This window comes from Canis lupus, chromosome 6 (assembly GCF_048164855.1).
Source record: "Canis lupus baileyi chromosome 6, mCanLup2.hap1, whole genome shotgun sequence".
In the NCBI taxonomy this organism is placed as follows: Eukaryota; Metazoa; Chordata; class Mammalia; order Carnivora; family Canidae; genus Canis; species Canis lupus.
This window is the reverse complement of record NC_132843.1, coordinates 47380545-47408147: the sequence shown is the minus strand read 5'-3', so window position 1 is coordinate 47408147 and position 27603 is coordinate 47380545. Positions and strand designations below refer to the sequence as shown.

At 38.4% G+C, this 27603-nt stretch overlaps 1 protein-coding gene across 1 annotated transcript; it reads left to right on the top strand.

Moving 5' to 3' along the window:
* The first annotated feature begins 16590 nt into the window (after positions 1-16590).
* Positions 16591-17626, top strand: LOC140634716 (oligosaccharyltransferase complex subunit OSTC-like). Its single transcript, XM_072828478.1, has one exon. It carries the CDS (start codon positions 16619-16621, stop codon positions 17066-17068), a length of 450 nt encoding a protein of 149 aa, XP_072684579.1. The 5' UTR covers positions 16591-16618; the 3' UTR covers positions 17069-17626.
* The last annotated feature ends 9977 nt before the right edge of the window (positions 17627-27603 follow it).

The window sequence follows — 27603 nt, the reverse complement described above, 5'->3', positions numbered from 1 at the left end:
CAGGGATCCCACTTTGTTAGTTTTAGATTTAAAGGGGGGAGAGGGAGGAAGGAAAAGGCATGGGCAGGAGAGCCCATTTCTCCTGGAGAGCCAGGAGAGAAATGTTCTTAATTTTGGACGATATTTATCTTTTAAATAGATAAAGTTTTCAGATATTCTAACTATATTATCACTTTTGAAAATGTCTATATAGAAATATACAAAATTTGGATTTTCCAAGAGGAAAAGATCACAAAGGTGGGTCTGTGTTTGTTAATGATTCTTGTATTACTTGTCAGCCAATCAGTACCTGTGAGTTGTGCCCTGGTTGTTTAGTTCATAGGTTAAGAGAGAGCCCTTCTCCTAAACCTGCTTGTGTTATAATGGAGTCATTCCCTAAATGACATAGAACCTTGAGAAATGCAAGAACTATGAAAAGATAATTTATAGTGGGTCAGAAGTGGTTTGGCAGATGGGAAGCAGGGATAATTTAATTTCAGGGAGGTAAAACTTAAGCGAATACATGAAGGGCAGAGATGCAGCATGTCAAACAAGGCAGATGAGCCATCTGTCACCTTGAGGGTCAATCCAGTAGGTCCTGAAGGTCCTGGAGCTGGAGGCAGAACTAGGGCTCATTACTTTTCCTTTGCAATGTATCTCATACTTAGTGCTCATATGGCTTCTTGCTCCCACTGCCCTGGCCTAGAGCATCATTGTCTAAGGCCAGGGTGAGCATCTTAAACTCTGCCTCGACCCTCCTGGCCATGTAATCCATTCCAGCATGCTCATAGGCAGCATCATGTGCAGCAGCATCACAAAGGTTACAGATTATCAAGAGCCCAGAGACTCTGACACTTAGAAATATAAATATTTATGCAGCTAATAAGGACCAAGATGTACTGATTTGGATAACAAGGTGCCAGGAGGGAATGTGAGGACCAGTGTTCAAAAATGGGATTCCCGAGGGTCCCTCAAAGCCAGAGATGCACTCAGGCACCTGACAGCAGCCTGCAGGATGAGGACACTGGGTATGGAAAGCCTGCTGTTGACATCACCCCATGTCCTTCCCAGGGGGCGATGGTTGGATATTGGTGAGAGTCCTCACTGAGACAGGCCAACCATACCCCCACTAACAGTTCTGAAACAGACCCTCTGCTACACATCCATTCAGGCTGCATTTCATCTGGATTCTGTCATCAGGTGTGTGCTTTGGTTCTTCATTTCTTACAGGCTCAGATCTGGAGTGAGAAGGCCAGGTCTGGTTCCTGGCTCCTCTCCTCTAAAAGATTATAAAAAGAGCTGCATCTTGTTCCATCTCTCCTTCAATGTGTATCTCACTCAAAAGAGCATTCACAGATCTATAGAAGAGGAGCACATTTCTCTCTTATTGCATATATATTTTTTCACTAACTTAAATATTTCTAAATTATATTTATAAATTAAATATATAAATATAAATAGACAATATAAATAGATCTAAGTCCAATAAAACATTATTAAACTCTGGCTATGGTCTTCCATGTTCTTGCCTAGAATATATGCTATATGTTTTGAACTTTAATGGAAATTTGGTTAAATTCACAATTAAAGTATTTCTTAAAAGATTTTATTTATTGAGAGAGAGCACGAATAGGGGGAGGGGCAGAGAGAGAGGAAGAAGCAGACTCCCCATGGAGCAGCAAGCCTCATGCAGAACTCCATCCCAGGATTATGGGATCGTAAGCTGAGCCCAAGGCTGACCTTAACCTACTAAGCCACGCAACGGCCCCCAATTAAAGTATTTTTTAAGTATACTGATATTTCTTTGTCTTAAAGCTGATTACATGTTTCTTGAGATGCCTATAACCCCCAGAAGATTAGGAAAAATAAACTACTTTTATTTAAATATTTCTTGAACACTTATCATCTTCATAAAATGCATTCAAATCATTCTAAAAGCATTTCAAATACGAGGATTTTATCCTCTTTTTACAGAGAGGATGCCTGTGCACAGAGTAGTTGAGATAGGCTGGCTTAGCTTCTATGCCAATTCCTTGACCAAAATCTTCAGGGAGAAAGAAAAAACCCAAACAGATGGAGTTACAGACTCTGTCTATAGAAAATAGATAGTCCTAGTGTCATAGGTAAAGTCTCAGCCTTTAAAAATATCAAGATTTCTCTTTAAATTTTCTGTTTAAAAATGCCAAGAGAACACTTTTGATTTCTGTGTTTAGGTACAACTGATGTAATTAACATTCATAAAAGTACAAGATGGATCCAGATAGGTAGATAGAGCTGGGAAAATAGATGAGTTTTAGATATAAACATGCATGCACAGAAAAAGGAAAAAATGCATACATAGAAAATATCAATCTCTGCATTTGACCAGGGTATCTTTGATTGTTGTGATCAGTTTGGGTGTTCCACCTTTGCTTTTTCTGATTTTACATGTTTTCAGCTAATTCTTTTATAATTAAATTTTTTAAAGTGCTTCTTTTTCTTCCCTTCCCAGCCTGTCCAGAACAACCCAGTCCTCGAGCTGTTTGTGAAGGCAGAGCAGGATAGGCTGATAGGGGTGGATGAGCCACTGTGCCTCAAAGCAGAGCATCAGAACACACGTGGGCAGAGGGCATCACATAGGAGGCATGCCTAGTGTAGGGTGCTGGAGCCCAAGCAAAGAGAGGGTGTTGTCCCGAGGTGGGTGGTGTGATATAAGGAGTCAGAGTCCCAGCAAAGGCAGAAGGGCACTTCCGTAGAAGGCAGCCTCGTATTGGGCATCAGAGCCCAAGGCGGGGGTGAGGAGATGTCCACACTGGGAGGCCAGACCTGTACAGATCAGGAAACCAAGCAGCATCAGTAGGACATCCTCACAAAGTGGCAGCCTGGTGGGAAGTGTTGGAGTCTGGGCAGAGTGAGAAGGGCATTCATGCCTGGACGCCTCCTGGCATTGTATATGAAGACCAAGGAGGTGAGAAGGGTGTCCATGTGGGTAGGGATTGAGGGTGGGAGAGTTGGCAGCATAAAAACTGGGCATCTGAAAGCAAGTGGGGTGAGGAGGGCTCAATGTAAGTTGTTCTATTTGCCCCTAAATCCTATAATGTCTCGACAATGTTAATATCTTAGCATCTAGATTTTATCTCCCCCAAAAGAGGGAAGGGACATCTGGGTTAGCGTCAGAATGACATTGACACCATTGAAAAAAAGAAAATCTGCCACAAACGTCATATTATGTCATATAATTGTTTTAAGTTGTTTGAAAAACAGGCTGTCATTTTTCATCTGGGTTTATTGGTCACAGGTTCTCACTCACCTCCCTAGGCTTGGAGCACAAACTTCTCAGCTATGTCTCTGTGAGAAGGGCTGTGAACTCGGTTGTATTACTCTTGGCATTCACACTCAGGCAGAACAGAGGCAATTTTGACGCCTGATTCACCCCCACAGCACTCTGCAATGGGAGTCAGGTCTTAGCAAATGTCAGCAAACACCTGACAAGCACGCTATATCCCGTCTTGATTCTTGTGTCTACCACAGATACTAGTAATTGGGCAAATACTCTTCCCCACCAGGAGCCAATGCCTCAGAATCTTTTACAACACAGGACTCCAATTTTCCATTACCAATCGATAGAGGTTGACACAAGAGATGAAATTTATTTGCTAACCTTGGTATAACAATAATTGAAGTTCTTGCTTAACATGAGATGTGTCTTATATTTAGGAAAAGAAAATGCAGCAAGATATCAAAATTTGCTGGAGATCTGGGGGGAAGAGCAACATGGGGACTAACCAGTGTGAAAACATTTAAAACCCTAGAATTTTGGCATATGGCTCTTCCCAAAGTAAGCGTTAACCCTACCCAGCCCTGCAAAAGTTTAAATGACAACTCAGCTTCACTGGAAAACAATGATCAGGGGAATCAGAACCATCTGAAAGCTTCATATCATGTCAAGGGTAAAGCCCATACAATTTTTCCAGGAGCACATTGGCCTTGCAGGGAGGCACAGCAGTATGCAGGAGGTTGGGAGAAAGAAAACATGTAAAATTACATGATGATTCTCTTTGTGAAATGCAAGAGTGTGCATATAAATAACATGAAATGTTTGAGTACTAATAGTAATTACTAACATTTATGGAGATATTCTAATGGTCTGGGTACTCTGCGAAGTACTTTGAGTATTATTTAATACACAAACAACTCTTTGAGGTAGGTAGGTTTTACATTGGAAGCCCAGGTCCTTAACCTTATATAAAATTGCTCCCCCCACACACCACATACAAAAATGCAATGAAGAGCAGGGATACTTCAGAGAAGCAAATGCAGATGACATTCAGGATATTAAAACTCCTCTGCTCCCAAAACTGGCTATTGCTCTGGCACGCTTTTATTTGTCATTGAAAATTAAATATTAATTCATGTGAGCCTCTCAGTTGGCAAAAGAAAATGATAAACACTGTCTTTAAGAAGGAAAACATTCTCATGGGGGAAATGGGAAGCATTTGTAGCTAACCGGATCTTCATCAGAAAGGTAAGGAAATGAAGCCAGATTCAGGATTCATAGCAATGTTCTATTGATTCTCCATCAGCACTGCGTAAGCGGAACTCCCCAGAGCCAACACTCACTCTTCAACTGGCTTATAACTAGTCCTGGGAATCAAACAGACAGAGAAGTATGAGGATAAAACTGCATGTTGAGCAGAACAAAGGAATAAATAGCACAACAAGCCCAATTCAAGTCTTGAAGGATGCAAACCAGGTGCCCAGTCATACTGTGTGACCCGTGACTCCAGTAGAAGTAGAGTTTGAGCCAGATTATGTTACAGGACAGACCGGGATGAGGGTCAGAGCAGAAAAGACAAGGATCAGGAGAGGAGTGAGCAAGGCCATGAAGGAGGGAACTGGCCTCCTGGGGGAAGACATCAGTGGTCCAAGATGCACTCTGGAGGGAACTGGGAGAGATAACACTGAAGAATAATGAGGAGGAGATTGAAGACAAGAAGGGATAGGGCTGCTCTGGCTTTGATGCAGCCACAAATTAAGAGAAGCCTGGCAGACTGAAGATGGCAGAGGACCTTTGTGGCAGCACAGCGTCACTTGAAGAATCCCAAGCTACTGGGGCACCTGGGTGACTCAGTTAAGTGACTAATTCTTGATTTCTTGATTTCTTGAGCTCAGATCATGATCTTGGGCTCAGGAGATGGAGCCTCAGCACTCAGCAGGGTGTTTGCTTCCTCCTCCCTCTTCCTCTGCTCCTTCCTGCCCTCTCCTCCAAATACACCTTTAAAAAATAATAATCCCAAGACACTGTAAATTCTGCACTTCGTTCAAGAAGTGTTGGAAGTACTTTGCCAATATTAACTCATCTAACACCCACAATAATTCAATGTCATGAACTAGGAAGTATCATTCATTCACACAGGTTGAACACATTGGATGTTGCACAGGTGGTGGTGGTAGAGCTGAGAGTCCGTAACAGTGCTTTTAGCCACACTCCCCAGTTGCCATTCTGCTTTGTGACACATTGGAAGTAGGAATAATCATTTGGTCCCAGGGCGTGACATTTCCAGGTACTACATCATGGGAGGTTTTTTTGTTATTATTTAAAGCCATCCATCGAAATCAAAAAGAATCTGTTGTGGGCTGAAGTGTGTCTCCCCACTCCCAAATTCTTATATTGAAATTTTAACCCCAGTACCACAAAATGTGACTGTACCACAAAATGTGAGATAGAATCTTTAAAGACCTAATCCCTGGAATTTGTAAATGTTACCATATTTGGAGAAAAGGTCTTTGCAGATGCAATTAAGTTAAGGATCCTGAGATAAGATCATCCCTACATGTCATCACAAGTTATGCCATTATGAAAAACAAAGAACAATAACACAAGCAGAAGGTGGGTAGAGACTGGAGGGATGTGGCCACAAGCCAAGGAATGCCAACAGCCACCAGAAAATTGAAGAGCCAAGCATCAGATTCTTCCCAAGAACCTCCAAAGAAGGTGAGAACCTGCCCACACCTTGATTTCAGACTTCAAGCTTCCAGAACTGTGAGTTAATAAATTTCTATTATTTTAAGCCACAAAGTTTGTGGCAATTTTTATGATAACTACAGGAAATTGTTAGAGAAAGTAAAGAATAAACATTTTTCTTACAAATGATATGATTTTACATGGAAATATCCAAAAGAATCTACAGTAAAGCATACTAGAATGAATAAGTGAACTTAGCAAAGTTGCTGGAAGCAAATTTATTAGATAGAAAGTATCTGAATTTTTAGGGGCACCTGGGGGGGGATTCAGTTGGTTGAGTTTTTGATTCTTGATTTCAGCTCAGTTCATGATCTCAGGGTCATGAGACAGAGCCCCATGTCAGGCTCTGAGCTTGGCAGGGAGTCTGCTTGGGATTCTCTCTTTCCCTCTGTCCCTCCCCCCACTCTTTCTTTCTCTCTCTAAAATAAACAAGTCTTTTAAGAATATAAATCATTTGGATTTTTATATATTTTATACACTAGAAAAAAGTAATTGGAAAATTGAATTTTAAAACAGTACTATTTATAATAGAATAAAAATTTATTAAAGTTCTAGAAATAAATCTAAGAAAATATGTGAAAGACCTCTACACTGAAAACTAAAAACTATGGTTAAGAGAAATTTGAGAAATCTAAAGAGATATATACCATCTCTTTATAGATTGGAAGGCTCACTTTCTTTAAGATATTAATCTCCTCACAACTGATTTATACATTCAATGAAGTCTCAATCGAACTTTCAACAGTTTTACTTTTCATTAAAATTGACAAGCTGATTATAAAATCCAAGTGGAAATGCAAAAAAAAAAAAAAAAAAATCCAGAAAAGCTAAGACCGTATAGAAAAGGATGATCAAATTTGGAAGATTTAAAAGCCAGATTTTAGAACAGACTCTAGAGCTTTAGAAAATAAAGCAATAGAATATTGTTTCAAGATACAAAAACAGAAAAGTGGAGCAGAATAAGAAAGATCAACAATAGATCCATATTTAATAACATAATTTGATTTAAAACAAAGGTGTCACTTCAATTCAGTGAGAAAGAATAGTCAATAAAAAAAAATCAATGATGCTAGAGCAATTGGATATCTACCTGGAAGAATAATTTTTTACTCCACCTCACTTTATACAAAAAAATTAAATTGGGAAGGATCATAGATATAAATGTGAAAGCTAAATGAATAAAACTTTTAAAAGAAAACAAAGGAGCATATTTTCATGACCTTGGGGTTAAGCAAAGGTTCCTTAAGACACAAAAGCCCTAACCATCACGGGGAATTTTTTGACAAATTGAACTTCGATAAAATAAAGCAAATCTACATTTTAAAGACATGTTTAAGAAAGCAAATAGGTAAGCCATAAGCTGAGAAACACATGTGTGTATAAAATGAGGATATACATGTATATCTACATATATTTTTTCATATTATGTCACATTTTCTATACCCTTATAGATGAATTATATATATTCTCATACTATATATCTATATTTTTTACACACACAAAGGAGCTTGTATCCAGAACGCCTACAACTTAATAAGAAAAAGCCCAATTTTTAAAAATAGGCGAGGGGTGCCGGGGTGGCTCAGTTGGCTAAGCATCTGTCTTCAGCTCAGGTCATGATCTTGGGGTCTTGGGATCGAGCTCCACATTGGGCTCTCTGCTTGGTGGGGAGTCTGCTTCTCCTTCTGTCCCTCCCCCCACTCGTGCACATGCGCTCACGCGCTCTCTCTCAAATAAATAAAAATCTTTTTAAAATTTTTTTAAAAAATAAAAATAGGTGAAAGACTTACCCACTTTACAAAAGAGAATGTCCAAATGGTAAATAGGCATAGGAAAATTCCCTAAAATCAGTCCTTATTGGGGAAATGCAAATCAAAATCAAAATGGCATACTACCACCTTCCCATCAGAAGAGCTAAAATGAAAAAGAAAATATCAAATTTAGGAAGAATGTGAAACTGGCAGTCTCTCAAACGTTTCTGTGGTCCATGGAAATTGGTTCAACCACCCTGGAAAATTCTTTGCCTTACCTCTATGCTAAACATTTGACTCAGCAGTTGCATTTCTAGATATATACCTGAGAAGATGGTGGATATGTCCATGTTCATAAAAACTTAATTCATATGACCAAAAGACTTGAAACAACTGAAAATTGTCCTGAATTGAGATAAGAGGATCAAATATATGTACCCAACATCCACCAACCTTCGGATGGATATTGACCCATTAGAAGGGTTGTGACCATGGCAAGGAGGCTCTCTTCAGCCAAGGGAAAGTCCCTGAGGGAGACAGCCTAGAGCAGTCAACTGCCAAACATCCTATCACCCAGGGAAATAGAGCTTCTGACCTGAAGGGGGAATCTGGGCAGTGGACCACAGCTCTCACTCTTCCCTACCAGGTCAGAGTTTATCCAAATGCAGTTCTTTGACTACAGGCTATTCCCAGAAATCCCTGGTAATCCTTCAAGCTGTTTACAGGTGGTTTAGCCATTTGGGAGCAAAAAACTACAAAATAAGTTTCCTTACATTAGAAACATAAAAATTAATTAGTTCTTTAACAAAAATATTCTGTATTTTTGATAATGCTTATATTCTTAAACCATCTGTTTACACTAAAGGAGATGAATGAGGGCAGACCGGGTAGCTCAGCAGTTTAGCACCTTAAGCCCAGGGCCTGATCCTGGAGACCAGGGATGGAGTCCTACATCGGGCTCCCTGCATAGAGTCTGCTTCTCCCTCTGCCTGTGTCTCTGCCTCTCTGTGTGTGTGTGTGTCTCTCATGAATAAATAAATAAAATCTTTTTTTAAAAATTAAAATAAATAAATAAATAAATAAGATGAAGAATTATATTATCTTGATTAACATTCCAAGGGCCAGGACATCTGGGCTAATGTATTTTCATGTCAATGGCATGTAATGTTTTATGTTGTTTAAATTCTACTTTTTCTCCTTATTATTTTGATGAATAATATCTCCAAACTGACAAAAAGGGATGGCTGACTCCAAAACACTGCACTGATGCATGAAAGTAGTGATGAAAATAGAACCTAAACACAGCAATTCAGAATAATACAATAAACATGAAGAGGAATAGGAATTCCAGCACCATGCACTCTCTGAGACAGGTGAGGATTTTGCAGCAGCTGATAAGGACACAAGTGAACAGGAGCATAATAATGAAAACACAAAGACTAGTTAGCTGTTACTACTTGCTTCTAGGGCTTCTAGTGTTCTCTGTTGTGATACTTGGTCAAATGTTGTTTGGGAGTCACTGAAGAATGCTTCATCATTTGCAAAGATAGGACCCTAACTTGTAAGCCCCTTAAATTAAAAGAATGCTTTTTAGTACAAAATTAATGATCTTAGTCACAAAAAGCAAAGAAGAAATCAAAATCACAAAGTCATCATTCAAAGTTGTATTCTTTATAGCAAAAATGGGGCAAGCTACAGGATTGCCAAAAGTCTTATAAAACAGGAGGAAGGTTTATGAAATGATGCTCAGAGAGAATGCAGAATGTGCTATTAGCACAAATCCTTTCTGAAATGGAACCTGAGCAAAGTGATGGCATTTGATGTAGAGGAATAGCCACCATCACATATGTGTGAGAGAAAATAGTTTGCTTTGGGGATGAACAATACCACCGTTGTACAAAGCATGAATAAGCACTTGGAAAATGTATAGTATGTATAACAGAGGGACTTTTATCTGTTTGGCATTGAAAATCAATGCCATTAAAAGTAGGAACAATTGTTTATTGGTCTGATTTTTTAAAAAGATTTCATTTATTTATTTGAGGGAGAGAGAGCGCACGTGCATGTGAGCCAGGGGAGACATAGAGGGAGAAGAAAGAATCTCAAGCAGACTCTATGCTGAGTGGAGCCCGGTGTGGGGCTTGATCTCATAACCCTGAGATCATGATCTGAGCCAAAATCAAGAGTTAGACGCTTAACTGACTTAGCAGGCACCCCTTGGTCTGATTTTTATTTTGAAAAAAATGTGTGTTGGCATGTTTCCTAGCAGGGTACCAGTCCTTAGCTTTATGAATAGAAGTTGTCTCTAAATCCCAATTCAGAAACTTACTGCTTTATTAACAGACAGTAGTTGGTGATCAGTAATGAGCCTCCTGATTCAGTGTTGAAGAAAATAATGAAAACAGTTTTTTCCTTAGTGTACATCTCCATACATGCTGGGCAAAGAAATGAGCGATAAGGACAAGACCTTGCTAACTGTTAAGGGCAAAATGCTCATGTCCATTTCTGAAATGAGGGGAGAAATAAGAAAACATTTTTTCATGACATGGCAATTGTAGTAAAGATCATTTCTACCACCTCGAGTGGCTCAGCCGAAGAAATTAACTCAACAATGTATGTGGGGGTCATAAGTAACCTGCACAGATTATACTGGGATTTTAATCAGGATTTATAAGAAGTTTAAGCAATGAACTGAATAAGTCAATTGCTAAGAATTCAACTCTGTCCCAATATTTTGATATTTTATGTCACTCATTAGAGGGTGAAATTAATCACCGACTATGAAAAAATGTAAAACCACATCTAATATCTGAACAAAATATCATTTTAATTTCCAGAACAGCATGCAATCAGTGAATTCATTAGTAATCTATTTTCTCCTATCTCCCTAATTATACTTTTGAATTTTCTAGTGTTTCATTGTGACCAGTTCTCAGCACTGACAGCCACCAAATATTTGCAACCTTTCTAAAGGACCTAAAATTGTGAATTTGACGTTTCCAATTTAGTAGAAATAAAAGGTATGAATAAAAAGTAGACATGAAATCTGATCTATGGCTCAAGTTACTTGCCCTCAAGCTCAATAGAGTTACTTTGATGAAAGTTGAAATAATCACCTCAGTCACTAATTGAAATCATAGTTACCATTATTTTAAATAATTTACATATATTTCAAATTCATAATGAATATTTTTTTAAAGTATATGTTTACCTAAATTGATGTTCGTATTTTCCTTAAATTGGTTCATGGACACCAAATACTTGAGAGCCACCACTGAGGTTAACTCTGAAACAAAGACCAGCCCTGGCCAAGAATAAAAGCCAGAACTCTGAGTTCCTTCTCTCCCATGTGACTTCAACTCTATAAATTCTTAGGCTAGTGCCTGGTACATAGTAGATGGTAAGAAGAAAATCTGTGTCTATTTCCTCTCATCCCTGGCATCAACTATTTATCTGATTTTATTAGAAGTGAAATAGAGAATACTTTGTTCCTTATTCTAAAGAGATACTTTGCATGATCTATCAAAGTCGGGAAACATGTCACTTCAATAAGGAGATTAGAGACTCTATAGTTGATGAAATATCCAATTTTCATTTCCTTTCTAGTTATACGGAGACTATACCTCCCAGTCCTGATGAAGTTACACAGAGCTGGTTACTGAGATGGGAGCAGAAGTATAATGTATCAAAGGCCCTGCCTACATCAATCTCTCATCTTTTTTGTTTTCTTGTGTTTTCTCTTCTCCTGATTACAAAGGCTGTCTGTTGAGGTCTCGGTGTATCCATCAGCTTGGGTCCATGAGTCACAAACAAGAAATTACCTTTTGCTCTGTCAAGAAACTGAGATTTCTATGACAACATTGATAGACTTTGAGAGTATTATGCTAAGTGAAGTAACTCAGACAGAGAAAGACAAATACAGGTGATCTTTAAACAACTGGGAGGTTAGGGGAACCAACCCTCGTACAATCAAAAATTTACCATATAAAAAAAAATCCACCATATATTTTTGACTCTCCAGAAATTTAACTACTAATAGCCTACTGTTGACTGGAAGCTTTACCACATATTTCATATATTATATGTATTATATAATGTATTCTTACAATTAAGTAAATTACAGAAAAGAAAATGTTATTAAGAAAATCATGGGGTACCTGGATGGCTCATTCGGTTAAGCATGGGACTCTTGATTTTGGCTTAGATCATGATCTCAGGGTCATGGGTAGAGCCTCATATCAGGCTCTGTGTTCTGGGAAGTCTGCTTCTTGCTCTCCTTGTGCCCCTCCCCTACTTCTCACACTCTCTTTCTAAATAAATTAATAAATAATTAAAAAAAAAATACCCTCATATAGGTGGACCTCTACAGTTCAAACCAGTATTGTTCAGGATCATCTGTACTGTATGATTTCACTTCTATGTGGAGTCATAAAAAAAAAAAGTGAACTCATAGATAGAACAGATAGGTGGTTGCCAGAAGTGGGGGGTTGGCAAATGGGTGAAGGGGGTCAAGAGGTACAGACTCTCAGCAATAAATAAGTCCTGGGGGCTAATTTATGCATGGTGATGTTAGTTCACTATATTTGGAATATTTCAAATATTTCAACTCAGATATTTGAATGTTGCAAAGAGCGTAGCTCTTCAAAGTTCTTGTCACAAGAAAAAAATGTGTAGATGTGATGGTAGACATTAACTAAACTTCCTGTGGTAATCATATGCCATATCATTACTGTGGTGCGCAACATAATGCATAATGCACTATATATATACGCACACACATATATATATATACACATATATACATATATATACACATATATATACATATATATATACACATACATAATGCACTATATATATATATATATCAAACCATTACAGTGTACACCCAAAAGTAATACAGTGTTATATATCAATTACATTTCAATCTTTTTACAAAAGATAATAAATAAATAAATAAATAAATAAATGTTTATTTAATAAATAAAGGGTTTTTTGGAAAAGAAAGTGAAATTGGAGTTTAGAGCATAATCTTGCTTATTCCTTTTGTTTATTTGTTTGTTTGTTTGTTTGAGAGAGAGCACAAACCAGGGGAGGGGGCGAGGCAGGAGCAGAGGAAGAGGGACAAGCAGATTCCCTGCTGAGTTTGAAGCCAGACAAAAGGCCCAATCCTACCACCCTGAGATCATGACCTGAGCTGAAATCCAGAGTCAGATATTTAACCAACTGAGCCACCCAAGTGCCCCAATCTTGCCTATTCTGACTTTTATGTGACTAGTTGCTATCACTTAGGGAGAAGATTTATAAGCATACTGAACAAAAAATAAAACAAAAACAAAACTTCTAATAACAGTCTTCCAACTTCCTTTTGATCCCAACATTAAAATCAGACTCCAGGGCTCTGATGTGTAAACTTAGAGACAAACTTTGTTTCTTCTGGAAAAAAAGATTGATTCATACTAACTTATAACTAATAAATCTACAGACCTGACAAAATCCTGTCTTTCCCAAATCATCTGTTTTAATCTGCCATGAAATCAGTCTTTTCTCCTGCTTATGCTTGAAATTTGATGAATTTTAGTTTCCTCATCTATAATAAAGAGATAGAAATATTATATGATTACTATCTGAAGCAGCCTGACAGAGAGAAAAGAGCTTGACTCTTGGCATCGGACAGACTGCTTTTAATACCTGTTCCTAAGTTCACTCATGTTTATTTAACCACTATTCCCTTTCAGAATGTGCCAGGTTCAAGGTTAGACTCTGGATTGGAAGACATGAGGCAAAATGGCATGGTCCTTACTGCTTTCCAGACGTTCATAGACTGAGATCTCAGTCTTTTTACCCCCATCCTCTTATTCTACTTTTGAAGACCCATCTCTATTTGTGCCTCAAGTCTCAGCCCAGCCTTATTTCCAGAAAGAACCTTTATGTGATCTCATAAGACAGAACAGATGGCTGTCTTATGTGCTTCCTCAGAAGAGTAGTGGGAACTCCCATTAATTTACCCACAAAGTCTGGCCACTTGACCCACTTCCATCACCAGCACTCTGATCCACAAGTGTCATCTCTGGCCTGGCCTTCTGCAGTCCTACCTCTTCTCCTCAAGTCTACGTTGACTACACTACAGCCCGAAAGATCTTTCCAAAAAATCAAATCTGATCAAATTCCTGTTATTCAATATTCCACAATACACTCACCCATACAACCTTTCAGTGTGTTCCTACTGCTCTTAGGATAGAGATCCAAAGCCTTCACATTACCCTTCTGAGTCTGCATCAGACACTTGGACTTTTCTTTCCTCAACAGGCCTTGCTCCCTCATGCAAGGGACTGACTCATCCACTTTCTACCTCTCTACCTGGGTTAATCCAGACCTTTCAATCATCACTTTCTGGAGGAATCTTTCCCCAGTAGGATTAGTTCCTCTGATAAAAGTTTTTATAGCCCATGCACTTCTCCTTAGCATGTATCACTATAATAATTTTACCTTTATAAAAAGTTATATAATTTTTTTGGTTAATAATTTTCCTCCCCCACCCCACACCCCTTCCAGGCTAAGCTTGATAAGGGAAAAAACTATGTCTTTGTCTATATTTGTGTCAGAGCAAGAAGAGATGAAAGGAGGTCAGTCAGGAGGTTATTACCACCCTGCAAGTGAGAGGTCATGATGGCTTGTTGGGGTGTGGCCATCCTGAGGGGAGCATGGATTTGTAGATATTTAGGAGTCCAAAATGATAGCACTTGGAAATGGCTTGGCTACAAGACAGCAAGGGAGGGAGACATCGAGGATGACTCTTAGGACTCAGAGCAATTCAGTGGATGAGATGTTGATCATTAAGGCAGAAAAGCTTAGAAGAGGTCCAATGTGGAGATATTTGTTTTTTAGGAAGAGGACCTAGAGCAGGCTGCTTGGGTCTGAATGTGCTGGAGGACTCTGAGAGCCGGGCTTATCATTGTGCCAGCCATGATCTTTGAGCCCCAGCCTAAGGAAGCTAAAAATTCTTTGTGAGGTAACCTATTGAGGTGGGTAACCTATTGGTTGCAAACTCCTGATTACTTGCAAAACTGCCAAGAATCTTAGAAAACAATGCAAATAAGCCTCCAGTTTATTATAAGGCAGCAGCTACTGCCTTAACTACATTTGCATGGAAATTGGCAATTAGAAACCTATTAATCTTGCACCAACTTATTTGAACTGCTTGTTGTCAAGGTCTGTTTTGCCAACTCATTCCCCAATTTAAGAGTATATACTAGATAATTAAGAAGTCCCTGACCCTCCTATTCCCTTGACTTTTTGGCAATAATAATAATAATAATAATAATAATAATAATAAATTTACTTCTGAAAAGAATAAGTTAAGATGACCTTATTTATAGTACAAACCTTATAGTACAAACCCACTATGAGCCAGCTCTTTTTTTCTAAAAAGCCTTGATTCCTTGATTTCCTCATTGATTCTCTCACTTCTGCATTTTAGAGACCAAAAAGAACCCCAGTATATGATGTTTTGTTGATACAAGGAAGAATTTATGAGACATGTGCCCTGTATGCCCTAATTAAGAATTTGTAATTAAGGCTGCCAGCAAACTGAAGCAAATGAACAATCACCCCAATGAATGAGATTATCTAGAGGTGAAAATAGTCCTGGAGATGAGCTGTCAATGTGCAATTGACAAGGTCTGGGAACCCTGAAAATTCCAATCTCAGTGGCCTGGAAGCTCAGAGCTAAAATGTGGGCTTCCATAGATTTCTATGGCTGCCATAACAAAGGGCCACCAGCTGGGTTGTTTAAAAGCAAAAACTTACCGTCTCACTGTTCTGGAGCTAGAAGTCTGAGATCAGATCAGTGTTAGCAGATCTGTTCCAGGCCTCTTGCCTAGCTTCTGGTAGTTTGCCGGCAATCTCTGCCTTGCAGATGCATCATCTTCACATAAACGTTCTCTCTGTATGCATGTCTGTCCCTGGGTCCAAATGTCCTCCCCTTTTAAAAGGACACAGTCATACTGCATCGGGAGGATCATCTAACCTCCAATCTGCCAATGCCCTATTTCTAAGAAAGGTCACATTCCAGGGGCACCAGGAATTAGGACTTTTGTGGTAATATAATCCAATCCATAGCAGGAAGTAAAGTTTAATAAATCAAAACGTAATTGGTTGTATCCTCAGTGGCTGTCTAGAGAAGAGCTCTGTAAACACAACAGGATTCAGCCTGGAGCATCTATGAAAGACCAGCCAGAGAGTAAACATGTCAGTATGTCAGGGAGGAGTGGTGGGTCAGTGGACAACACAGAGGATTTTCTAACTTTGTGAATAATAGAACCATTTTTCCCCTAATGAAATTTTAAACAAAACCCCAATGAATAAAGCAAATATAAATAGAGCTATTCTAGTGGAACCTTGAGTGAAAGTCTGTGTTCCATCCAGCGAGCCTTCCCCTCACCCATCAAGAGTATCTTGTCCCTAAGAAATATTTTGGGACAATGATACCAAATTAAAGTTGTGGCTATATACAAGTCAACAAGTGCCTCTAGAGAGAAAGAGGGTCATTATATAATGATCAAAGAGTCAATTCAACAGGAAGATATAAAAATTATAAATATATACATACCCATCATCAAACACCTAAGTATATAAAGCAAATGTCGGCAGATCTGAAGGGAGAAATTCACAGCAATACATTGATGGTAGGAAACTTTAATACTCCACTTCCAATAATGAAAGAACATCCAGACAGGAAATCAATAAAGAAAGAACTATCTTGAGCAACACTATAGACCAAATGAACCAAATAGATGAATTTAGAACTTTCCATGCAACAGCAGCAGAATACACATTCTTCTCAAGCACACACAGAATATTCTCCAGAGCTGCCGCCACCAACATGGAGACCTTGTACCGCGTCCCGTTCTTAGTGCTCGAATGCCCCAACCTGAAGCTGAAGAAGCCGCCCTGGGTGCACATGCCGTCGGCCATGACGGTGTATGCTCTGGTGGTGGTGTCTTACTGCCTCATCACCGGAGGAATAATTTATGATGTTATTGTTGAACCTCCAAGTGTTGGTTCTATGACTGATGAACATGGACATCAGAGACCAGTAGCTTTCTTGGCCTACAGAGTAAATGGACAATATATTATGGAAGGACTTGCATCCAGCTTCCTGTTTACAATGGGGGGTCTAGGTTTCATAATCCTGGACCGATCGAATGCACCAAACATTCCAAAACTCAATAGATTTCTTCTTCTATTCATTGGATTCGTCTGTGTCCTATTGAGTTTTTTCATGGCTAGAGTATTCATGAGAATGAAACTGCCGGGCTACCTGATGGGTTAAAAAATGCCTTTTGACAAGAAATCTGTGGATATTGGATTTGCTCCTGTTAATGAAGTTTTAAAGGCTGTACCAATCCTCTGATGTGAAATATGGAAAAAGAGTGAAGCAGCAGAAAAGAAGCATCTCGTGAGAAATAGGAATCATATTAAAGCTTGAACTAGAATGTCTTCTTGGTATCAAAGAGACAAATTTCTCACAGTATTTCTCCTGCTGGCCTGTACTGACAAACCAATGATGTTTAGTGGCATTTTTTTCTTAGTTTTTCATTTCTTAAAGAAAATATACTCCCATTTCCACAACTATAATATTGAATAAAGTGATTATTTCTTATAGCCCCCTTAACATTTTGTGGAGATAACATTTCTGACTTTCAAAAATTAATCTAAAATCAGGAAGCGAGATCCCATAAGCTGAGAACTCTGATCAGCTTTACCTATGGTGCTTTGCCTTTAAACAGTGTGACAGTACATTATTCAGATATGTGTGAGACTGTTTCTGCACAATAAGATGTATGAAAGGAGCAGAAATAAATAATTTTTCTAATTAATAAAAAAAAAAGAATATTCTCCAGAATATATCACATGTTAGGTCACAAGACAAGTCTTAAATTTTTTAATAAGACTTAAATTATCACAGGTATCTTTTTAGACCACAATGGGATGAAACTAGAAATCAACACTGAGAAAATGAAAAAATTCACCAATACCAATATATAGAAACCAAAAACACACTCTTGAATAACCATGACTCTAGTAATCAAGAGAATTTTCAAAATATTTTGAGACAAATAAAAATAAAAATATGACATGCCAAAACTTATGAGATATAGCAAAAGCAGGGATCCCCGGGTGGCGCAGCGGTTGGGCGCCTGCCTTTGGCCCAGGGTGCGATCCTGGAGACCCGGGATCGAATCCCACGTCGGGCTCCCAGTGCATGGAGCCTGCTTCTCCCTCTGCCTGTGTCTCTGCCCCTCTCTCTTTCTCTCTCTGTGACTATCATAAATAAATAAAAATTTAAAAAAAAAAAGAGTCTATGAGATATAGCAAAAGCAGTATGAGTAAGGAAGTTTATAGCAATAAATGCTTATACTGAAAAAAGGCGGGGGGGGTGCCTGGGTGGCTTAGTGACATAAGCAACTGACTCTTGGTTTTGGCTCAGGTCACGGTCTTAGGGTCATGGGATTGAGCCCGCCCCACTTAGGGCTCTCCACTTAGTGTTGAGACTGCTTGAGATTTTCTCTCTCTCTCTCTTCCTCAGCCCCTCTCCCTGCTTGTACTCTCCCTCTCTAAAATAAATAAATGAAATCTTAAAAAAAAAAAAAAAGAAGAAGATCTCAAATAAAGAACTTAACTTTATACCTCAAGGAATCAGAAAGAGGAATAAAGCCTAAAGTTAGCAGAAGAAAAAAATAATAATAAAGATCAGAGCAGAAATAAATAAGAGAATAGAAAAACAAAACCCACAACCAAACTAATTAAAAAGGAGAGAAGACTCAAATAAATAAAATCAGAAATGAAAGGAAATATTGTAAGTAATGCATTAGAAATAAAAAGATTAATAAGGAACTTTTATGAACAATTATATACCAACAAATTAGATAACCTAAAAGATATGGATAAATTCCTGGAAGCATATAATGTAACCAAAATGAAACCAAGGAAGATTAGAAAGCCTGAACAGACCACTAAAAATTAAGAGACTGAAGTAGTAATTAAAAACCTCCCAAGACAGGGTGCCTGGCTGGCTCGCTTGCTAGAGCAAGTGACTCTCAAACTGGGGTTTGGCAGTTCGAGCCCCATAGTGGGCATAGAGATTAAAAACCTCCCAAGAAAGAAAAGCCCAGGACCAGATGGCTTTACAGGAGAATTCTAACAAATATTCAAAGAAGAATTAATGCCAATCCTTGTTAAACTCTTCCAGAAACAGAAGACGGAATGCTTCTGAATTCATTATATGAGGTTGGTATAACCCTAATACCAAAACCAGAGACACTTAAAGAAAAGAAAGCTATAGACCAATATCTCTGATGAATCTAGATGCAAAAATACTCAATAAAATCCTAGAAAACTGAATTCAACAATGCATCAAAAAGATTACACACCATGACCAAGTGGGATTCATCTCTGGGATGCAATATTGGTTCAACTTACCCCAATCAATCAATGTGATATAGTACATTAACATAATAAAAAATGAAAACCACATGGTAATCTCAATAAACAGAAAAAGTATTTAACAAAGTTCAGCTTTCATTTATGATAAAAACGCAACAAAACCAATAAAAAGGAACTTACCATAATCAGGCCGTTTATGAAAATCCCACAACTAACATAATTTTGGGAGAAAAACAGAGCTTTAAACTCTTAAAAAAATAAAAAATAAACCCTTACCACTTCTATTCAACATAATATTGGAAGTCCTAGAGCAACTAGATAAGGTAAAGAAACAAAAGGCATCAAAATCAGAAAGAAAGAAGTAAAATTATTTCTATTTGCAGATGACATGATCCTATATGTAGAAAGCTCCAGAAAGGCTCCATTAAAAAGAAAACTGTTGAAACTAATAAATGAATTCAGTTAAGTTGCAGGTCATGAAATTAACATTAAAAAACCAGTAGTATTTCTTTATACCAACAAGGAATTCTCCAAAAAGGAAATCAAGAGAACAGTCCCATTTATGATAATATCACAAAGAATGAAATACTTGGGAATAAATTTAACTGAGGAGGTAAAAGATCTGTATACTGAAAACTAAAAAATATTGAGGAGAGAAACTGAAGATGGCACAGCTACTCTTCAACAGGGTACAAAGAACACACGGGGAAAAGACAGTCTCTTCAATGATGATGCTGGAAAAGCTAGATAATCACATACAAAAAAATTAAATTTGACCCTTACACAATACACAAAAACAACTCCAAATGGTTTAAAGACTTAAACAGAAGACCCAAGACCATAAAACTCCCAGAATACATTACAGGGAAAATTATACATATACAAATTATGCATAAAATTACACATATATGAAAAGGTGCTCAACATCACTAATTGTCAAGGACAGGCAAATCAAAGCATAGTGCAGGGAGAGTGGCTCAGTGGGTTGAACATCGGGTTCTTGATTTCAGCTCAGGTCATGATCTCAGGGTCCTGGGATGGAGCCCCACATCAGGCTCTATGCTCGGTGGAGAGTATGCTTACAATTCTTTCCCTCTGCCTCTCCCCTCACTTCCACTTTCTCTCTCTCTCTCTCTCTCTCTTTCTCTCTTTGTCTCTCTCATAGATAAATAAGTCTTTAAAAAATAAAATAAAACCAAAACACGATGTCATATCACACCTGTTAGAATGGCTACTATCAAAAGGGTGAGAAAAAGATAAGTGCTGGAAAGGGTGCAGACAGAAGAAAAGAGAGAAGAGAACAGAACAGAACAGAACAGTAGAGAAAAGTAAAGGGCTCCTGGCCAGCTCAGTTGGTGGAGCATGTGACTCTTGATTTCAGGGTTGTGAGTTTGAGCCCCATGTTGGTTGTAGAGATTACTTAAAAATAAAATATTAAAAAAAGAAAAGAAGGAAATCCTGCCATTTGTGATGACATGGATGAACCTGGAGGACATGATACCAAGTGAAATAAGCCAGCATGGAAAGAAAAATACCCTATGATGTCACTTTTATGTAGAATCAAAAAAACTCAAATCCATAGAAGCAGAGAGCAGAATGGGGCTACCAGGGGCGGGGTCGGAGGGTATGAAGCTTCAGTTATGTATAATGAGTAAGTTCAGGAGATCTAATGCACCTCAAAGTGGCTATAATTAATGCTGTACCATAGACTTGAAATCTAATAGAGTAGATCTTAAGTTCCTCTCTCGCCCACATACACAAGTGGTAGCCTTGTGAAATGTTAGATATGTTCAATATCTTGACTGTAGTGATCTAATCCATTTGCAATGTGTGTGTATGACAAAACATCACATTGTACACCTTATACACATATAATTTTTAACTTTTTTTAAATAGAAAATTATGGATAAAAAAGTATCTTGCCCATTTAACAAGTGCGTTAACAGTGGCCTCGGAGACAGAAAGCTCTCATAGGATATGTCACTGGTCCAGCCAACTCCCCTTTCTCCAAGTGTATGTTTACCAAGAAATCTTCTGCTTCTCTGTTTGTCCCTATAAATTTCCCTGCAGGGAGAGATTATCCTGATAAGATGATTCAAGTGTCTGTTCACAAATTATATTTCTAGTTATACGGTAGTATATTGACCGGGTTTATACATCAGTTTCACATGAGTTTGTCAACAGTGGAGTCAGTGCCCCATAGCACTTTGACCTTACAGTGTCTGGCCACATAAGGGAATCAGGCTCTGCAAACAGAGAAACAGACTGAAGCCTTCCTAGGAAGAATCCTTAACATGCCCTCTCTCCACTGCTCCCCGTAGCTCACTCCAATTATTAAGACGTTTATGATTGAGGCCACCCAATATCTGTTCCTGAATGCTCTCATTTGAAACCCTTGCTATTGTTCTAAATCAGGTTTCTCAACCTCAGTATTATTGACATTTTGAATGAGATAATTCTTTACGGAGGAGTCTATTGTAGGGTGTCTAGCAACATCCTTGACTTCTCTGCCCTAGATACCAGTAGCATCTCCTAAACTTTCACAACCAAAGCTGTCTCCAGACATTGCTCAAGGCAGGGAGTCATTTGCCATCAAAAGCCACCAATCTAAGTGAGGACTCTGGAACCAAGTCAATTCTTCCTTGTACACTATCAAAGGGAGGTGGTAGGCTGGAAGGAGAATTGACAATTTCTGCCACAGATTACTCCATAGCTAGACATTTCTCACATGTAGCTTTAATCCTGTGAGAAGTTTCATCACATTTACTAAAGGCTAAATAATCCCTGAGAGGTGCCATGACATTTATGAGAGCTAATCCTTACTGGAATTAGAAGACTATTCTGGGGTTGGGGTTGGGGTTGGTTTTTTTTTTTTTTTTTTTGAGGTTTAATTTACATGAACTTTATACTAATACTTCAGGTGTACAACATAATTATTTGATATCTGCATACATTGCAAAAAGTTCACCACAAAAAATCTAGTTACCATCTGTCACCAAACATAATTGCAAAATTTTTTTCTTCTTTTTCTTGTGAGACAACTTTTAAGATACACTCTCTTAGCAACTTTCAAATAGGCAGTACAGTATTATTAACTATAGTCACCATGTTGTACATTATCTCCCCATGATTTATCTTATAACTGCAAGTATGTGTCTTTCGACCTGTTCGAACCATTTTACCCTCACCTCTACCCCCCACCTGTCTAACAACCACCAATCTGTTCTCTAATCTAGGAGTTTGATTTTTGTGTTTTGTTGGTTTCGTTTTTTTAGATTTCACATATAAGTGAGATCATATGGTATTTGTCTTTCTCTATCTAATTTATTTCACTCTGTATAATGCCCTCAAGTTCTATCCATGTTGTCCCAAACGGCAAGATTCCATTCCTTTTTGCTGAACACAATTCCACTGTATGTATGTATGGATGTATGTGTGTGTGTGTGTGTGTGTGTGTGTTTGTGTATACACATACCATATCTTTTTCCATCCATCCATTGGTGGACACTTAGGTTGCCATATCTTGGCTATTGTAAATAACGCTGCACTGAACATAAGGGTATGGATATCTTTTTGAATTAGTATTTTTGTTTTCTTAAAATAAATACCCAGAAGGAAAACTGCTAGATCTTATGATAGTAATATTTTAAATTTTTTGAGGAACCTCCATGCTATTTTCCATAGTGGCTGTTCTAACTTACATTCCCTCCATTAGTGCACAAGAGTTTTCTTCACAGCATCCCAGAAATAATTTGTTATTTCTTGTCTTTTTGATAATAGTCATTCTGATAGGTATGAGGTGATGCCTTTTTATGGTTTTTTTTAAACTCCAATAGAGTTAAAATATAGTGTTATATGAGTTTCAAATGTACAATATAGTGATTCAACACTTTATACATCATTGGTGCCCCTCCCCTCAAGATAAGTTTACTCCTATTTTTTTTTTTTTTTAAGTTCACTCCTTAATTCCCATCATCCGTTTCTCCTCATCCCCCTGCCCACTGCCCCTCTGGTAACAGCATTTTATTCTCTATAGTTCAGAGTCTGTTTCTTGGCTTATCACTTTGATTTAGTATTTTTGTATTTTGGGGGCAAATACCCAATAGTGTGATTACTGGATTGTAAGGTAGCTCTATTTTTAACTTTTTGAGGAATTTCCACTCTATTTTTCAGAGTGGTTATATCAGCTTGTATTCCCACCAACAGTGCATAAGGTTTCTTTTTTCTCAGCATCATCACCAACACCTTTTGTTTCCTGTGTTTTTGATTTTGGACATTGTGACAGGTATAAGATGATATCTCATTGTGATTTGGATTTGCATTTCCTTGATGATGAGTGATGTTGAACAACCTTTCATGTGTCTGTTGGCCATCTGGATATCTTCTTTTTTTTTTTTTTTTTTTTTTTTTATGATAGTCACAGAGAGAGAGAGAGAGGCAGAGACATAGGCAGAGGGAGAAGCAGGCCCCATGCACCGGGAGCCTGATGTGGGATTCGATCCTGGGTCTCCAGGATCACGCCCTGGGCCAAAGGCAGGCGCCAAACCACTGCGCCACCCAGGGATCCCTGGATATCTTCTTTGGAGAAATCTCTGTTCAGGGGCACCTGGGAGGTTCAATCAGTTAAGCATCTGACTCTTGATTTCAGCTCAGGCCATGATCTGAGGGTTGTGAGATTGAGCCCCATGTCAGGCTCCACACTGGGCATAGAGTCTGCTTAAGATTGTCTCTTCCCTAGGGATGCCTGGATGGCTCAGTGGTTGAGCTCCTGCCTTTGGCTCAGGGTGTGATCCCAGAGTCCTGGGATTGACTTCCGCATTGGGCTTCCGGCATGGAGTCTGCTTCTCCCTCTGCCTATGTCTCTCTCTCTCTCTCTCTCTCTCTCTATCTCTATCTCTATCTCTCATGAACAATAAATAAAATCTCAGAAAAAAAAAAAAGATTCTCTCTTCCCTCTCCCCCTCGCTCTCCCTTCCTCTCTCCTTCTATCTCTCCTCTTAAGAAAATGTCTCTTCATGTCTTCTGTTCATTTTTCAATCAGATTTTTGGTTTTTTTTGTGATTGAACTGCATGAATACTTTATATATTTTAGACATTAAACCCTTATCTGGTATATGACTTGCAAATATTTTCTTCCATTCACCAGGTTGTCTTTTCATTTAGGTTTTGTTTATTTGTTTGCTGTGCAGAAGCATTTTTTGATGTAGTTCCACTTGTTTATTTTTTATTTTGGTGCCTTTGCTTTTGGAGTCAGATCCAAAAAATCATTACCAAACAAATGTCAAGGGGCTTACTGCCTATATTTTCTTCTAGGAGTTTTATAATTCCAGGTTTTAGGGTCAAGACTTTGATCTCTTTTTAGTAAGTGTTTGTGTATAGTCTAAGATACCAGTCTAGATTAATTCTTTTGCATATGACTGTCCAGTTATCCCAACACATTTACTGTCCTTTCCCCATTGTATATTCTTTTTAAAAAAAAGATTTATTTATTTATGATAGAGAGAGAGAGAGGCAGAGACACAGGAGGAGGGAGAAGTAGGCTCCATGCCGGGAGCCCCACGGGGACTTGATCCCAGGACTTCAGGATCGTGCCCTGGGCCAAAGGCTGGTGCTAAACCACTGAGCCACCCAGAGATCCCCCCTCCCCCCATTGTATATTCTTGTCTCCTTTGTGGTAGATTGATTATATATGTGTATATATTCTCCACAGTGTCCCCAACATTTGTTATTTCTTATCTTTTTGATAATAGTCATTCTGATAGGTATGAGGTGATGCCTTTTTGTGGTTTTTTTAAATTCCAATAGAGTTAAAATATAGTGTTATATGAGTTTCAAATGTACAACATGGAAGAAAGAAGAGGTTACAAATGAGAAGCTATTATTGAGGCTGTGACTGTAAATACCAACCCATCTCCATAGATGAGATTTGCCCTACTATTATTACTGCTTCTATTCCTTGGTACTCAGAAGAAAACATTTTTAATAGCTTTATTAATGCTGACTAAGTTTTCTCCCCTAATCCAACCGTCCTTGCTGCTTATTAAAAGTATTCAAAAGTACTTATTGTGATCCTGGATTGGTATAAAGGAATCTCATTACCTTTTTGCAATAAAAATCTTGGGGAAAATTAGTTTTCCCCTGCAGTTCTAATAAGACAGAAAAAAAAATAGCTGGGTATCTGCAATAAAGTTTGCTTCGGAAGCTGGCAATGAAAATGGGACCTCAGATATTGGCTCTGATACAGGCTGTGTGCCAGGAGTCCTGCACATGCACTGTCTTGTCATAAACTCCCTATTCAGAGCTGGAAAGAACTGGGGCTCTTCCCCCAGACTGTAGCTCCAGAGCACACATCAGAAACAATACCTAATCCCAGAGACTGGTGTGGTGATCCAGTGATGGCTTTTCCCTCTATGCTGGTGGCCCTGTGCTGCCCAGCACCCAGGGAGCAGTATTTGACTCCATAGACTTGGGTGCCAGTTCACAAAGCTGAGCTCCAATGCCATCCTTGAGGCCACTGTGAATCTACGTGAGAGGCACCCACCTTAATATTCAAGATGGAGAAGAAAAAGCAGGGAAGATGTCTGGGAACCAAACCAGTTATGAAATTTATCTTTTCTTGCCCTATTGCATATCAGAAAGATGAGTGGGAGCTTGAAGGACAAATTTATTCAGGCAATCAGGGCTTTTGAGCACATCATTCTTGTGAACTATATATGCATATTCTTGATTTTTCTGGCCCAGCACTTTTCTAGGAGCAGAAAGAGCCCAAATGCTGTAGTTTGACACTCCAAAGCAATTACTCTCTTTAACTTTATATCTGAGCTTAATAAAAACTTTATGGACTCCGTATCTTTCATAAAATAACTAATGTTTAATTTAGTAGAATCTTTTAAAAGAAAACATAAAACTCAAGGTTTGGTATTATTTAATGAAAACCTTAGAAGAAAAGTGATGTTGGCTCAACATCTTTTGATGATGCAGCAATGAAGCAGTCATAACTTTTTCTCTCCAGGCTAAAAAATAAGATTAGAGAGTTCATGCTTATAGAGAACTCAAATGTGCAGAAGCTCTGCATGAGCAGCAGAGAGAAGCCCAATCACAGCTGTAAGATATGATCTCTGTCCAGGTTGAGGCATAAAGCTATGTTGTACATAACCAGCACCAGCACACTGATTTAAATCAAACATGGAAAGTGTCCAGTAGATTGTTGCATTCCTTGCAAACAAGGTAACTAGCTCACCGAATTTTTCATATTAGCTAGTAGCACATACAGTGTGCTATACTTTGCTCCTTGGTGGATTTGTTAATGATCATGATGTCACCTAGTTTACTTTCTTTTATGCCCTTTGGAATCTTCTTTAATGATAAAGACTTTTCCAACATTCAGCACCTGACAGATTGTTCTCGGGTTTCAAATTCAGAACACAACACATCCTGCTTTGAATCCCCCTGTGCATCCAAATGCAATCCAAATGTAAATCCAATTCAGTGTAAATCCAATTCAGCACCTCTCTTCCACTAAAAATTTAACTAATCCAGATGCTCTAGAGTATTTTGGCTAATTAAATGTTCTGATTCACTCTGGATTAAACAGAGAATTCCTTTTGTTTCTATCTGTGATGTTAAAAAAAAAACATTGCTAAACTGTGTTAGTTCACATTCTTGCTTAAATACCAAGACTCGTAAAATCTCTACCCCAAAAAGAGAAGAATTCTTCTTTTCCATATTCCAGAAAGTTCCAATTCACGTTTCACAAAGGATCACTCCCTTTCTAAAGTCTATGTTGAGTAGGAATGCTGTCTGGTGCTGAAATTTTGAAAGCTGTCACCCAAGACTACATCCGGTTTTAAATATAAACTTAGAATTTATTAATTCAATCTCCCCACCACTATGCTAAAATTACACTCTGGTCACCTTTTTGTTCTTGTCTTTTCTGGATTTTTTTTTTTTTAAGATTTCATTTATTCATTAGTGAGAAACAGAGAGAGACAGGCAGAGGGAGAAGCAGGCTCCATGCAGGGAGCCAGACATAGGACTAGGACTGGATCCCGTGTCTCCAGGATCATGCCCTGGGCTGAAGGTGGCACTAAACCACTTAGCCACCCAGGCTGCACCTTTTCTGGATGTCTTTTTGTAGTGAAATTGCCTGAGACAAGGAAAGATCAAGTCAGAAAAATATAGCCTTTTGAGTTTTTGCCTTTTATCCTGTCCATAAGCCCAAGCTTAGATTTATCAGGCCATGTGTAAAAAAGGAAGTAGATTTTGCTGAAGTTCATGTGGAGACAGATTATCCCATTTTAATTAGGCTGTCAGGTAAAAGAGTTAATTTCTTGTCCCAGCTACTTCTTAGTTGTGAGATTTGGGACAAGTTATTTACCCTTGATCTGTAAGTTTCCTGACTTATAAAAAGGAAGATGTTTA